The 16,806-nt window shown below is 34.9% G+C and overlaps 1 protein-coding gene across 1 annotated transcript in view; it reads right to left on the bottom strand.

Moving 5' to 3' along the window:
- The window catches only part of LOC140152489 (eukaryotic translation initiation factor 2D-like), a 33,459-nt gene that overhangs the window by 16,215 nt on the left and 438 nt on the right, over nucleotides 1-16,806 (bottom strand). Inside the window, exons 2-4 of the mRNA XM_072174864.1 lie at nucleotides 3,295-3,367; nucleotides 2,077-2,258; nucleotides 1,207-1,290 (exon numbers count right to left, since the gene is read on the bottom strand). Of these exons, the coding sequence (XP_072030965.1) occupies nucleotides 1,207-1,290; nucleotides 2,077-2,258; nucleotides 3,295-3,350 (322 nt within the window). The 5' untranslated portion in view covers nucleotides 3,351-3,367. The remainder of the gene's footprint in view (nucleotides 1-1,206; nucleotides 1,291-2,076; nucleotides 2,259-3,294; nucleotides 3,368-16,806) is intronic.

The raw sequence follows: 16,806 nt of genomic DNA, 5'->3' as shown, positions 1-16,806 counted from the left end.
GTTTCTTCAAATCCTGAAGAATTTCGTCAGTAGATTGTCTCCACTTTCTACTGCGTTTTATGGTATTGGTTGGTTTTATTGTGCTATTGATTGCTTTGAATGGAGTTTCTTCAAAACCTGAAGAATCTCGTCAGTAGATTGTCTCCACTTTCTACTGCGTTTTATGGTATTGGTTGGTTTTATTGTGCTATTGATTGCTTTGAATGGAGTTTCTTCAAAACCTGAAGAATCTCGTCAGTAGATTGTCTCCACTTTCTACTGCGTTTTATGGTATTGAATGGTTTTATTGGGCTATTGAAAGCTTTGTATGGAGTTTCTTCAAAACCTGAAGAATCTCGTCAGTAGATTGTCTCCACTTTCTACTGCGTTTTATGGTATTTGTTGGTTTTATTGGGCTATTGATTGCTTTGTATGGAGTTTCTTCAAAACCTGAAGAATCTCGTCAGTAGATTGTCTCCACTTTCTACTGCGTTTTTTAGTGGGCTATTGGTTGCCTTCATGCTTTCCTCCCTTTCTACTGCGTTTTTATACCAGGGTTATAAATGCTTTGTTGCTTATTTGGAGTATCTTTAATTACTTGGTTGTAAATAACGGTGGATTTAATATATTATATATCAGTAAATGGTTTAAGCATTGATGCCAGATCTTGCTGAATACAAAATGTTCGTTTGCTAGTGTTGGCATTGTTTATTCTTTTGGAGATTTCTAATTATTTAATTGCGGTTAAAAATGCTGTTTTCCAATCCAATCCTCTGTTTGATCCAAAGATGTATCTGTTTAAGATATGCTTAAGATTTGCTTAAGATGAAATTGGTTAAATGTGATTCAGAAGTCAACTTTTGTTTGTCCAGCCTGTATGGTTGGCTTGTACACATTTTTCCAATAATTTGTGTGTTTATTGATTTATATGAAGATAATCAATAATTCCAAATGCTTGCTGCAATTAATTATCTCAATGTATATAATTTGTTTAATTGATATGAAATCTGTTATTATCTCAATATAGTCTTAATTTCTATGAGATTGTGAAATTATTATAAATAAGCTTATGTGTATTAAATGGTCCTCATGATCGTGGGGCAATGCGGAGTCTATTCTTTGCGTTGTTGTGCTTTCCTGCTGTCTCGAGACAATTGTAATGAATTGGTCTCCTAATGAAAATTGGCATGAGGAAAATTAATATTTTTTTAACTAGCATATACAAACCTGCTCCACCAACCATTTTGTCTAGTACAGGAGGCCATGTTATAAGACAAGGCAGTATGCCTGGATACTTCCATAATAAGTATACTGTAATGAGAAAGAAGAGAAAACAAAATCAAATAAGTAACAATCAAAGTCATGGCTATTTGCAGAAACCTGTCCTTGCTAGGAACAACTCTCCTGGAATACTGTACCTTTTCTTGCCATAAAAGACAAAGTTCCAATCATATCCTAACATTTCTTTGTACTGATACAAAACATTCCTTTCAAGCAAAGGGAAAAAGGTAAGATAGTTATGAACATTGCATACAAAGATCTCCCTACCTTTCCCCCCAGGCACACATATGCTCTCCTTCTTTGAATTAATTTGAAGATGCCAAAAATGCATGAATTATCAAATCATTGTAATTCCAAAGTATGCAACAAAATGTTCATACATGACAACAACAGCCCAAACTTGTAAAACACTGCAGCCAATACAATATGTCCATGAATTAACAACAACACTATTAAATCTTCAATCTCAAACCCCTCATTCCTGTTCCAGCACAGGTTCTTCCCTTCACTCTTCTTATAAGACAGGGAAGCAAGAGGGGCAGATATCAGATTTCTAGATATTTATTTATTCATGTAGGTCGCCATTTTGCTAGTCCATATTATGGGTGCACATCACTAAATGATTATGATGATATCAACACACCCACCTCACCTGTAAGAAGACTTTGCTACCTCTTGCCCCCCTGTGGGATGCAGACCCTCTGATTTTGTTTATAATTTTTAGTCCACTCTATTTTCGTCAAATCCTTCCCCTTCGAAAGTTGCCTCTGTAAGGCGGGGGGGGGGGGGGGGGGGTTTGGGCTACCATTCACATACCTGTAGGATAGAGTTGTTTTTCCCATTCAAAGAAGACTGGATCACCATTTAAACAATACACCATCACTGTATAGTCAGCATGAGTGAAGACCTTCTTGACTGTCATTGCATCTTTGTTAGGGATCACCTCATCTGCTGACAAAGAAGGCAATTGTTCTGCCAAATTGCTGCGAAGTTTACGCCTGAAATCAAAGAAATTTAATGTGTTCAGAGAAACATAATAATTTGTTATGAGCAATACATGTTCCAACTTATACAAGTACCCCCAAAAACAGTCACCGCATTCAGGGCTTGCATTTAACTTTTTAAACAACTGGTCCACTGTGCCAGTTGAGCTAACTTTCAGCAGGTCTGTCATCATTTCAGCTGGCCCTATAAGTGAACTGTCTTAATTCTCAATTACCAGTTTGTAAGTTATATTTTCCTTATGACTGGAAAGAATGGAAAAAGAAGCATGCAACCACTGGTGGTGCCATGATTTGTTTTCTGGGTGGGCAAATGGGGGTGCAAAGTTAAATATCGGATGGGATTGGAAGAATTTCCTAAAGTTGGTCTATTTTGGAAACAAATATAGAAATTTTGGCCCAAAATAGTGGATTTTCATTTCAGTGACTTTTTTGTCATTTACAATAATAATAATTACTTTTCAGTTTATAAATCAAATATTGAGTTATTAAAAAAATAAAAGGAAAAGCATAGTGATTTATAGTGCGCTACGAACAGGCACAATGCCTAGATATTGATCTAAAAGCCTCAGCACACTTTAAAATTACCTTTTCTGGATGGAATTGAAACAAAAGTGGGAGCATTAATTAAAGTTTCTAGGATATTTGAAATTATGTTTGAGTTAAATTGCTTTCTGGCAGTGGCATATATTGCTTTCTGGCAGTGGCATAGATTTCTTTTTGACATGGGGTTGGAAAAAATTTAGTGGAAAAAAGTATAGTGAACATGGTGAATGCAGCACCTTTTGGCGACAGAATAAGTTTACGGTACAAATGCTCGTGAAGAGTGCGAAAAATCTTGAAGGTAAACTGGTGAAATATGGTGCAAAAAATGGCCAAATATGAGGTTCATCATCATTTAGTCAGTAATTCATCAACATTGGAGGGGGAGCATGATTGTATGGATCATCCCCCTGACAAAATATTAGGGGGGGGGTTTGTCCTCCCATCCCCCGGGATCTACGGCTATGCTTACTGGGTATAAAGGCCTTACCTGTCTGAGCCACGGATAGCAATGTTGGATTTCACATGGAAATCTTTGCGGAACATGGTTGATTTTTGGTTTGCTGAAAAAACAAAACATGTTGACATCATTGACAACTTAATCTTATAATACATGAGATGATTATCTAATCCACCCAAGTCGACATGGATAATTATATAATATTGAACATTTGGCTTATTTTTGTGTGATACAAGTCTGGTATACATTGCCCAAGATAGAAAAGTATTGCACAAGTTGAAGACGAGCGCAATATTTTTCTACCAAGTTGGCGACGATTGAGTGACTGAAATAGTTCCACACTCTACTCGATCTTCTATCCACTCAGTAACTATTGTGTCGTCGTGGAGAGTAGATAAATTTCTCGATCAAATCTCAGGCTACGAGAACTAGCTATAAGGCTAATGAAAGTTGATCTCCTGTTTCCCATTACATTTTTTTGCCGAAGTATGAGGCGACTGAATATTCATTATTTAACACAATCAGGCTTTCATCATCATCATCAGTCGGCTGCAAGCTTTCTCCAACTATTGCGATCTTGGGCAAGCAAAACAATTTTGTTTGGCTGCAGCATCCCTTCAGTATCTCCCAGGAGGTGCTGGACATACTGCAAGTACAGTGTGCACGGCTGTACAGTTTCCTCTTAAGTTCCCGTGTGGTGGAATATAAAGGGCATCTGGACTGGTCATGTGCCATGAATTGGGGGCCAAATGTGATAAATACTAAAAAATTGAACAATTTACATGTTTTTGTACTAAAACTGATCGTGGAAAAGTTAAATTTTGGTTCAAAAAGTATAAAATTTTGTTCCTCTCTTATTTACTAACGTAAAAACATTTTCTGCTAAAACCTTTTTAGATGTGCTAATAACATTGTAGGCTTTCAAAAAAAGCAAACATGTAAGGATTAGGAAGAGTTATGTTGCCTTACTGAAATACAGGGTGTTCAAAAGTTGTACATTATACTTTTTATGATTTTTATAACATCAAAACTTTATTCCTTTCACAGCAGTAGGGTAACTCCTTCAAGAAATATAATAGTCAGAACATTTCGGAGCATAAATGAATGCCTAGTTACACTACAGTACTTAACATATATATAGGGAAAGTCTCTAGTGGGAATTCCAATTGAATGAACGCAGCTTTCAAGAGCGTGGCGATTTTTTTTTTGCGTACAATGCGCGATGACGATGTACATGTACGCCAGCGTGTGCGCTGTGCGTGAGTAACGCGGAAGTGAATCCAACCATGCCAACGCACTCATGATTGGTTAGCATTGTATCCAAGGTCGTGTGTTCCGTTGTGGTTTGAAATACGCGATATACGATCGCGGTTGGATCGAGTGCATTTGTTGAAAGCTGTGTTCATTCAATTGGAATTTGTACTATAATAGACTCTAGCGAACCCATGACACAGACAGAATGCAGCACACTTGCAACAAATTAACTTCACTTGCGGTTGGATCGAGTGCGTTTGTTGAAAGCTGTGTTCATTCAATTGGAATTTGTACTATAATAGACTCTACTAGAGAACCCATGACACAGACAGAATGCAGCACACTTGCAACAAATTAACTTCACTTGGATTAAAACTGGTCACACTTCAAACTAGACAGAAATACCAAAACAATGCTACATAATCCATCTCAATACCATGCTGGGTTATGAAGTTGGCTGTGTGTCTTGAAGTGGTAGTCCTTTGCGTTTCGTTAGTAAATTTCTAGGATCGCGCATCATTTTGTATTCAAACATTCATAACTTCCAAATTATAGATCCTTTCATAGCAAAAGTAAACATTTTCTGAATGGAAAAAGTCCAATCTTTCCAAAAATGGCATACAATTTTCAGTAGGGGTAAGTCTAAATCAGGTAAAAATCCAAATATGCATGAAAAAGTTGTGAAAAAGTAGCACCTCCTCAAAAACATGTAACATCCAAACCCTAGCACCTATCTAAAAAACAACCTTATTGGTGCAAAGTAGAGGCAATAGCCCACCCAAAAATGTATACTTTGATAGGGTTACCCCTACTTGATGTACTTTTTTGATACACGGAATGACACGTTACAAACTTTTCCATCAAAATTTGAGGAAAATACAAAAATAATACTTGAATTGCTAAAAGAGCCTCTTTATACTAAAATCATAGTGTATTCTTAAAAACATTAATATATTTGTAAAGTGCAAGCAACAACCATCCTAAAAAGGTTAGGGGGGCCTACACCTAAATAGGGTACTTTCTGTGGTGTGATGACACAGTACGGTACACCGAAACATGCCGACATAAAAGACGTAAATTTTGTTCAGTTTAAAAAATTAAAAGAACTAACCTCTTGTGTTTATACTTCAAACATGTATTACTACAGGTATCATGGGTATTAACCACAAGTTTGACTCACTTCAGATTCTTTCTAGCAATACTTTCAGGCTCTATTGCTTTTATACTATCCAGAGAGGTTGCATGTTTAGGGCTCTGTGTTGTTTTATCCAAATTCACCTGAATTTTTATTACTCTTGACACTCTTTAATAGCTCACATGCAGTGACAGGGGCTGCCTTCTGAGGAGAGCGAGAGCAATCACCCTGCTCTCCTTAAATCTGATATAGGAGAGTCATTTTTAGCTCTCCTTGTTTTAGTTGATCATTCTCTCCTTGAAGGCTCCAGAAGAGCTATTAAATGCTCTCCTGCAAATTCCAAAAGACAGTCTCTGCTGGGAGCAATTATAAAATATAATGTGTGCATATTTATTTTAAATGTCCATTTTTAAAATTCCAATATTATGAACGAGGCTGAGCAAATATTAAATTTTGGTCTGTAGCATTTATTTATTTATTTATTATTTATTATTGATTAAACCTAATTAATTAAATAATTAATTAATAATTAATTTATTAATTTATTTAATTTTATGGCTATTTAATACAGGCCTGTTAAAATCAATTACAATTGATTTATGGAAGTTTAAAAAAAAACCTGAGATGGTTGTCTTCAGATTTCGGTGTCCCAAGATCCGTGTTAATTTAAAATTAATTAATTAATTATATTAATCAATAAATTAATTAAAATTAATTAATTAATTAATTAAAATTCATTGATTAATTACAAAAAAAATAGATCTTTAGTATAAAAGTAGAGATTTAAAGATTTCATTCATTGTTGTAATGTAGAAAACCATGATGAACTGATGAGTGCTCGTTTCTCCCATAGACTTTACATGGTGCCGTATCCCAATTTTGCACCACCGGCATCTTCGTTTACTTAATTAATTAAATCTTATTTATTTCAAATCTCAGAACATCAAATTTGGTACCAAATTAAAGAGTACATTCTAGGCCTTTAGGTAGTATCTTATTTAATGACTTTATTCATTGTTGTAATATAGAAAAACCTTGATGAGCAGAGTGCTCATTTCTCCCATAGACTTTACATGGTGCCGTATCCCAATTCCGTATCCCAATTGCACCACCCTGCGTCTTCGTTTACTTAATTACTTGCAACTTTTTAAAAGGGCATTTCGTGATCCACAGCCTCATCCCCCCACTTTTCTCAAAAAAAATTGAGATTTTTATATCACTGGAAACCTTTGGCTACATAATGTTTATGTATAAAATATTTCTTGCAGATTAATTCGTTTAGCAAAGATATCGTGAAATTTGAATTTCGTTCTGGTGCACCAGAACGAAATTACAACGCATTGTCTATGGAGCAGAGTAATACACATAATCATGCATAACTCGCGAACGCAAAATCGGAATCAACTGAAATTTTGGGAATAGGTTTTTTTCGTGGATATCTAATGAAAAATGACATAAATAGAGGATGCTAGGATCACGAAATACTCCTTTAATTAAAAACCTCAGAATATTATGTTTGGTATCAAATTAAGGAGTACACTATAAGTAGCGATGACACACAGCACACATAAATCGGTGCTGCTATTCTGTAACATGTAAAAACTTGCTCTCGGAGAATTGCCCTAGTTCCATTAATACTTGAAATATTTTGCTAGAATTTAATGCTAGTGTACATGTAGTTAAAAGTATGTTTTAACTAAATATTAATTCAAATTTTGAATAAAAGCTTGGAAAAGTTCCATAAATAAATTGTGAATTTAGTGGTTTGAAAATCGCGATTGTTGAAATTACCACAAATGGCTACCTGTGCACATTTCCGGGTCTTGCATTGCATTGTGGGGGTAAAGCATCGGAAATAATCTAGAAACGTTATCGTAAGCAATATATTCCACAAAATGACAAAAAAATGGTGAAAAAAGCTTTAAAATTAGCCAAATGGCTTGGAATTGTGCCATTTTTAGTGTAATTTTTACTTATTTTTGACTTTGTGAGCCATTTTTTAAGCTTAACCCCCCTGATGATCTTTGATGATTGTGATTTTTAGACATACTAGCGGGACACCCGCGCTACGCGCGGGTCCCCGCTAGGTGAGTAAATGGGAGCGTTAACTAAAGCGGGAGGAATTACTGAACAGGTAGAATCATTGAAAAGGTAAATTTCATTTATCTGAGTCTGACCCTCGTTAAGCCTAAGTTTCCATTTTAGCTTCTTTCTTTCTTTTTAGTTTCTTCTACATGGGCCAATTTTGTTCCATTTTTTAAAAACATTTTGCTGCTAAGCTTGCAAATTTCCGTTACCATGTTTTTTATTTACTCAATCCCGTTCCCATTATTTTCTAAATCTGTCCTTTCTTACATTTTCCTGTTGACTTCATTTTTTATTTGCTGCTTAGCTTGTGATTTCCCGTTTTCATGTTATTTATTTAGTTCTGTCCTCAGTTTAATAGCTTTTTTTATTTAAATCATCTAATTTTATTAGATTTTATTATTCTTTCCTTCTTTAGCCTATTTTATTCCCGTTTTCATTTTCTTACTGTGACTAACTATAGGCTGACCCACATACTCGTAGGCCTACCTGTTTGTCCTCATTTTGTTTTCTTTTTTAATTACAGTAGGCCTACCTCTTCATTTTGTTTGTACTTTTTAACACACATCTTTTCCCCGTATTTATTACGCCTCCGGTCGGTCGTTCACCCGTATTATCATTCATTCTTGCGACTCTCAAGTCGTTGCTTACGCGACATGGCGTAGTGTTTCGCGTACCAGCAGCTATCGCTGCGCTTCTGCGAGCTGGCTTGGCATTAGATACGCCCGTCGACGCGCACGGGCTAGCTTGACAACTGACTCCCTTTTTTGTTTACCCAGCATAGCAACGTACCACATTTTCACTTATTTTGAGGCCAATTCTTGACCGTTTTCAACCAAATGAAGTTTAAACACGTTCCCGTATATTCATCGATCTCCCGTATGAATTTGGCGACATTTGGATCGAAACTGACGGAGCCTTTCCATGATACATAGATAGATAGATACATACATACAACATTTCCCTATTTATAGTAAGATTGGAAGGTCCTCTTTGCAATGATATCAAACACATGGGGCTAGGGCATTACGCATTTTGCCGCAAGTAGGGATAATGTGGGCAGGTTGAGAGCATTTTGAAGGCTTTTTACAGATTTTACACAGTGCTCTATGGGAAAAGTATAGTGTAGACGGAAACAGGACGGTTCGCACCCTTTCAATTTCGGACCCGTGCACTTTCGCCCCCTTTCAATTTCGCACCCGTGCACTTTCGCCCCCTTTTTAAACCGCGGGTAATGTGCTGCTGTTGATTGATGATGCACGATCGATCGCTTCAACTCCCGGCGGTACAGTGGGGTGTTGTATATATGTGTATAGTATTGGTTGACTGTTTAGTGTTGATTGTCTGTGTTTGCAGTACCGGTACTGAGTCCAGCGTGTACAAAAGCAAACAGTATGTGTACCCGGGATGTTGATGGACTCTCCGGTTCGATTGAATTTAAGGGGGTACTACACCCCTGTCCAATTGTATGCCTATTTTTGCATTTTCTCAAAAATCTCAGCGCATTGGTGACAAGTAAGATATGTATAATATAGGGGCAAGGACTACAACTACTGCACTTGAAATTTTATTTCAACACAGACAACAGTTGTGGAGTTACAGTCAAAAATGAGGGAAAACCAGTATTTGTTCAATAAATCAATAACTACTTGCCTTGAGTTGCTGAATTTTCAGTGCAGTAGTTGTAGTCCTTGCCCCTATAATATACATATCTTACTTGTTACCAATGCGCTATATTTTTTGAGAAAAATGCAAAAATAGGCACAAAATTGTCCAGGGGTGTAGTACCCCCTTAATAGGCCTATATTATTACAATATATTAAATGTGCTTCGACTGAAGATTGGTATTCATTATGTTTTTGATTTGTTATTTTATTTTACTTAGGTCTATTTTATTTTATTTAGGCCTATTTATTATTTTTATATAATTATTATTATTATTATTATTATTATTATTATTATTATTATTATTATTATTATTGTTATTATCATATTATTATATTATTATATTATTATTATTATTATTAGAATTATGTTACCTTATTAGTACTTTATTAATAGCTATATAATTTAGTGTTAAATTATTTATGGCCTATAAAATTTATATAGGGCCTAATATTGATATGGCCAAAAATTTGATGGCTTATGATTTATAATTTTATCCCATCTTTATGTTGCCGAATTGATCTTCTTTGACATGAAACTAATGGGAAAAAAATATTTAGCAAATTTCTCAAAGACAAATGCGCACAAGCAAAACAAATGCCTGGCAGCAACTTTGCGATGGTGTCCCAGGTGATAAATTCCTTACTCATTTATTCCTGATTTTAAAATATTATATTTATATTTGTAAATTTCAAAATAAAAAGCCAACTTTTATTGGATTTAGGGCCCATGTTAAATTTAATAGGAAACAGAATACTTTATTGCCAAGGAAAAGACAAGCTTTCTGCCCATTTCCGTAAATGGAGGTTTGATTTGTAATTTTTTGCTGTATCTATTTCATTAAGTTTTGATGGCTGCATGATCCATGCTATGAGGTATGCTATGATTTTTCAACATTTGTTGCTGGATTGTATCACTAGTGTTAAATTTGTGCAATTTTTGTTTTGTTTTTTTGTTTTTGGTGATCTTTTGTGATTTTTTTTTATGATTGCTTTGTAATTCTTTTTTGTGTGATATCTTATAAAAATAAAAAACACAGAAACATAAAAAAAAAAGCTTTGCGATAATGCTGTGCTGACTTTCGCCACCTTTCTTCACCGCGAGTATTAGCTGCCACTAGTACGCGAAAGCGCCGGGCGTGACATGGGTTCAATCAATGCAATGGTAGCCTACGGTGACTAGGCAATAGCACGCATATATTCGTCCCAGAACATACCCGTACCGGATCGATTGCTTGACAAGTCTGCGGGCCACGCGGCCGCGTGACTGTATACATAAGGTATGACTTCTTCAACCCATTATGTAATGAATGACTTACGGGAAAGCGCCGGGTATGGTGTGGGTTCAATCAATGGTACCGTAAACAGACTCGCAAAAGTGCCATATGCCTAGTGACCTACGATCGAGTGCTTGACAAGCCCCCGGCCCCCGCGGCCGCGTGTCGGTATACACTTGTCAAGATGCATACAAAGATATTTATTTACGAACAATATGTTACGATTGCACATTGAGTAATATTACAATTGCATCCTTCCTTATTCTTTGCCAAATACAAAATATTATTAATCAGGAAAGTTTTCTGTTCGTTTTAATGAGAAATGTAAATAATGAACCAAATGTTTTAACTTTTATGTCTTTTAATGAATGATGTATTTCGTCTGTGTTCTTTTAATTAATTTAATATATATATATATATTTCTACAAGTGTTACATAAATTGTATAAAACAAAGAAATGTAAATACTTTTAATGAATTTTGATATATTTGATGTATGATTTTTTGATGTTTATGTTTTAAAAAAATTCTTACATATATAGGGCCTATGTATAATTCTACAAATTGTTATGTATATTGTTTTCATGACACAGGGCAGATTTAGCAGAGGGTAACCCTGTATAAATATGGTTTTAATAAATAACATAAGTAAATAAACAAATTTGTGGAAAAAATGCTATCCAATTCTGCATTGTAAATTATTGACATTTATATGTTCATGATTCATTTTGTTTACCGGCCTGTCAATCACGGACTCATTATGACGATGCTTCATTAACACCACGGCATATCTTACGCGGTATCTTAATCCGCTTTATACTTTATACCGACAATTTTAAGGCAGGATGTTTGAACTCGAAGATGTCAATAATGTAATAGCATCTATTTCTTAGATATTAAGAGCCAATCTCCCTTATTATGTACGGATTTGCGATACAAAAAAAAATAGAATTGTCTCTAAAAAATAATTTTGGTACATATTAGCACCAACAACTCACATGTAAAATATGGCGTGCACAGCGCCCTCGTTCAGCTTGAAAAAATTCTTGAAATTTCAGCCTCTCTGAGCCTTACTTGTAAATGGTAAACTTTGGAGGAGCATAAAATTTTAGGATATCATCATAACAACCTACATTTTGCAATTTTTTAAAGTAATAAATAGTTAAATTACAAAAAAAAAGAAAAAAAAATTGGGATCTTGATGGCGCACAAAATCAACAAATCAATGATTTGATGAAAAGCGCCCTCGTGCAAACTTCAAAGCATCATAACGGGCTGCGCCATCAAGATCCCAAGTCCGAACAAGTTTGAAATTAAAGACCTCCATGGCAAGTTTCATTTTTCAGCAAAAATTTTTTGGGATTTCGTTTGCACAGAGTTAACAGAGGTCAAAGGTCAAAATTTCCTATTTTTGCACGCCTGTATTATTATGCGCCAACGTCACCTGACTCTCCGAATAGGATTTCATCAAAGAAGAGGTAATTCTCTGCAAGAACTGAAAAAATTAGCTTGGGATCTCTTGATCTTCATATTTTTCTGATTTTTTGAAAATGGACTTAGCCTCATTTTGGAGGTCAATTTGACCTCATTTTCCCACTCGCTGCACATGTGGGCTTTTTACTGCATCACAAAAAGATGCGCCAACAAGATCCCAATTTTATTTTTCATCGTCTAGCTTCTTTGGCGATCAGTAGACAAAAAACAAGCAACAGCTAATTGGGATCATGTGGGCGCACTAATATAAAAGAGGTCAAAGGTCACGCTTTGTGCCAAAGTGATGCATATTTGCCTATGTGCAGCACGAAAGTGGAACTTTGACCCATAATAAAATGTATGTACCAACAAGATCCCATCTTACTTTTTGGATGATTGGATAAAGGGGCTTATGTATAACTGATAACAAGTAAAAAAAAAAGTGGGATCATGTGGGCGCACTAATTCAATAGAGCTCAAAGTTCATACTTTGTGCCGAATTGGCATTACTTTGCCTATGTGCAGCACAAAAGTAGAACTTTGACCGCAATAAAATTAGTGCGCCAACAAGATCCCATCTTACTTTTTGGATGATTGGATAAAGGGGCTTATGTATAACTGATAACAAGTAAAAAAAAGTGGGATCATGTGGGCGCACTAATTCAATAGAGGTCAAAGTTCATACTTCATACAAAATTAACCGATTTTTAGCCTAAAGTTGCCGAATTCAGCAACCTTTCACTCAAATTTTATTTTGACAAAATTTTTTTTTACTCTCACCAAATATCATGATGGAATCAGCATCATCTGAAATGCACTCATACAAGTTTCTATGAGACATGTCTGGTGATCCCCAATGAAAAAAAAATTCGGCACAAAGTATGAACTTTGACCTCTATTGAATTAGTGCGCCCACATAATCCCACTTTTTTTTTACTTGTTATTAGTTATACATAAGCCCCTTTATCCAATCATCCAAACAGTAAGATGGGATCTTGTTGGCGCACATTTTTATTGAGGGTCAAAGTTCCACTTTTGTGCTGCACATAGGCAAAATAATGCCAATTCGGCACAAAGTATGAACTTTGACCTCTATTGAATTAGTGCGCCCACATGATCCCACTTTTTTTTTTTACTTGTTATCAGTTATACATAAGCCCCTTTATCCAATCATCCAAAAAGTAAGATGGGATCTTGTTGGCATTACATTTTTATTATGGTCAAAGTTCCACTTTCGTGCTGCACATAGGCAAATATGCATCACTTTGGCACAAAGCTTGACCTTTGACCTCTTTTATATTAGTGCGCCCACATGATCCAATTAGCTGTTGCTTGTGTTTTATCTACTGGTCGCCAAAGAAGCTAGACGATGACTAATAAAATTGGGATCTTGTTGGCGCATCTTTGTGTGATGCAGTAAAAAGCCCACATTGTGCAGCGAGTGGGAAAAAGAGGTCAAATTGACCTCCAAAATGAGGCTAAGTCCATTTTCAAAAAATCAGAAAAATATGAAGATCAAGAGATCCCAAGCTAATTTTTTCAGTTCTTGCAGAGAATTGCCTCTTCTTTGATGAAATGCTATTCGGAGAGTCAGGTGACGTTGGCGCACAATAATACAGGCGTGCAAATATGTGCGAAAATAGGAAATTATGACCTTTGACCTCTGTTAACTCTGTGCGCCAACGAAATCCCAAAAAATTTTTGCTGAAAAATGAAACTTGCCATGGAGGTCTTTAATTTCAAACTTGTTCGGACTTGGGATCTTGATGGCGCAGCCCGTTATGATGCTTTGAAGTTTGCACGAGGGCGCTTTTCATCAAATCATTGGATATGCTGTTTTTGTGCGCCATCAAGATCCCAATTGTTTTTCTTGGTTTTTGTAATGTAACCAGTTGGTACTTTAAAAAAATGCAAAATGCAGGTTGGGATGATGATGGCGCACGATGTTATGCACCTCCAAAGTTTACCATTTGCAAGTAAGGCTCAGAGAGGCTGAAATTTCAAGAACTTTTTTAAGCTGAACGAGGGCGCTGTGCACGCTCATATTTTACATGTGAGTTGTTGGTGCTAATATGTACCAAAATTATTTTTAGAGACAATTCTATTTTTTTTATCACAACCCCCTTATTCATGTACATAATAAGGGAGACTGGCTCTTAATAAAGAAGATCGTGTATTAAAGGGGATGACTTTTTTTTTTTTTTTTTTTATAGTGCCTTTTTTTTCTTTTCTTTTTATCAAGAAAGATGCTTTGTCTTTTGAAACATGTCTTGTTTTTGGATGTTGCTGCACATAATAATTTATTTCTATCAATTAGATTTGTTCAGTTCGTCTTAATTTCTTTGTATTTTTTTTCTTTTTCTTTTTGTTCTTTTTTATCTTTCTTTCTTTCTCTTTCTTTCTTCTTCTTTCTTTCTTTGTTTTTCTTTCTTCTTTCTTTCTTATTACACTTACGCATTAAAGTATTTATTTTGGAACTTAGCTACAAATATTATGAATTGCAACTAAACACAGAAACGCTATATTCAATTTATTATTATAACTATTATTGTTATTATTACTGTTATTATTATTATCATCATCATTGTTATTATTAGGGATGTGTGCAATAATTATGAGCCGGGGAGGGTAACATTGGGGTGGGGGTGCAAGAAATGTTTGATGAGCGAAAGGGGAGGCAAGCAATTTTTGGCCAGCCGAGGGGGGGGGGGCAAGTGATTTTGGCACACATTCATGTGGCGCCTTTTAAATAAAACACTCTAAAAATGCTTAGGAAAACAGTATGGAAACGCGTTAATATGCAAATTATCCTGCTCGCTCCGCTCGCAACATATATCTAGACCATTTAAGGTTTGAAAATTGGGATCCCAAAATTTGGCATGTGTAAGGGGGGGCAAAGATTTTTTAGCGGCGGGCGAGGGGGGTGCGATTTTGGCAGACCGAGAGGGGGGGGCAGCGATTCTTGGCGGGCCGTTCGAAATTAACACCCGGGGAATAAATATTGCACAGCCCTTCCCAGCAAACACAAAACGCTTTCGACATCATTACAAAAAGGTTATAAAGGTTGTCAGAAAACCTTTAAATGTCGGGTTATATAAAGGGTACATTAATGGTATAAAACGCTTTTATAACATTAAAAACATTTGTTCGTAATTTACTGCACAGCAAACACAAATGTTTTACAGAAAACATTTAAATGTCGGGTTATATAAATGGTATAAAAACGTTTTAATAACATTCCAAAAACGTTTTTGAAAACTTGGTGCAAATCATTCTAAACAGAATGTTATTTTGGGGTTGAAAAAATATTTAGCAAAAAATGTTTGCCCAAAATATTTACAATAACGTTTTTAAAATGTTTTTGTGACCTTTATATAACCCGACATTTAAATGTTATTAAAACGCTTTTGTAAATAACATTTTAAGAACATTTCTGTGTTTGCCTGGTGCAAATATTTTAATATAATGTTATTTAAGTGTTGACAAAATATTTGGCCAAAAATGTTTGCAAAAATAGTTTACAATGACATTTCAAAAACATTTTAAAAATATTGTTGTAGTGTGTTTTCATACAAAAGCGTTTAAAACGATTTCATGACCTTTATATAACCCGACATTTTAATGTTATTAAAACGTTTTACCTGAACCAAAACCCAAAATATAACTTATTTAAAACGTTTTAAAAACGTTTTTGTGTTTGCTGGGTTATTATCATTGTTATTATTATTATTATTATTATTATTATCATATTATTATTATTATCATCATATTATATTTTTAAATTAACTTTGTTTATATTATTATCATTGTTATTATTATTATTATTATTTTTATCATTGAATTCGAATTATTTCATTATTTTGGGTAAGCCTGCTGCTAAAATATCTGGCCTGTAATATATTCTGAGAAAAAAAATCGTTCCTCTATTTTGTTTTAAAATATCCTTTCTTTCCTTCCTTCCCGGGTTTATCATGACTTAATAAGTGCATGCCCGACGGCCCAGTACTATAAACATACTAGTACGCCGCATTGCCGGGAGTTCAAGCAATCGATCGTGCATCAATCAACAGCATGACAGCAGCACAATACCAGCGTATAAAAAGGGGGCGAAGTGCACGGGTGCGAAATAGAAAGGGGGCGAAAGTGCACGGGTCCGAAATTGAAAGGGTGCGAACCGTCCAGCATTCGTGTAGACATAGCCTATGAACTTAAACACACCTTGTATGCTAATTATAAGATAAAAGATAGCATTAATTAAATATTTCAATTTTAAATCATTTATTAATTTTATAATTACATTAAATAAATAGTTTTCTTCTTCTAGAAGACTAGATAAAATTTATTTTTAAAATCATAAAATAACGAACAAATAAAGGAATTTCCCAGTACAAAAATTGCATATATAGTGAATTCGCTTTTAAATTAGCAATTAATTAGCATATTTAATCAAGATTAATACCTTAAACATCTTTATTTAGGGTTATTTCATGTAAACATTAAACAAACTTAGCTAAAAAATACAATTTGACTTTAATTTATATAAAATTAGTAAAATAATTCATTCGACAGACAAATTCGTTAACTTTGAATATTTAATTAGCGCTAATTAGCATACGCAACATCCGCAACATCATAAGCTTCAAAATGAGGGGTAA

This window comes from Amphiura filiformis, chromosome 1 (genome assembly GCF_039555335.1).
Source record: "Amphiura filiformis chromosome 1, Afil_fr2py, whole genome shotgun sequence".
Classification (NCBI taxonomy): domain Eukaryota; kingdom Metazoa; phylum Echinodermata; class Ophiuroidea; order Amphilepidida; family Amphiuridae; genus Amphiura; species Amphiura filiformis.
This window is presented reverse-complemented; position numbering and strand designations above follow the sequence as displayed.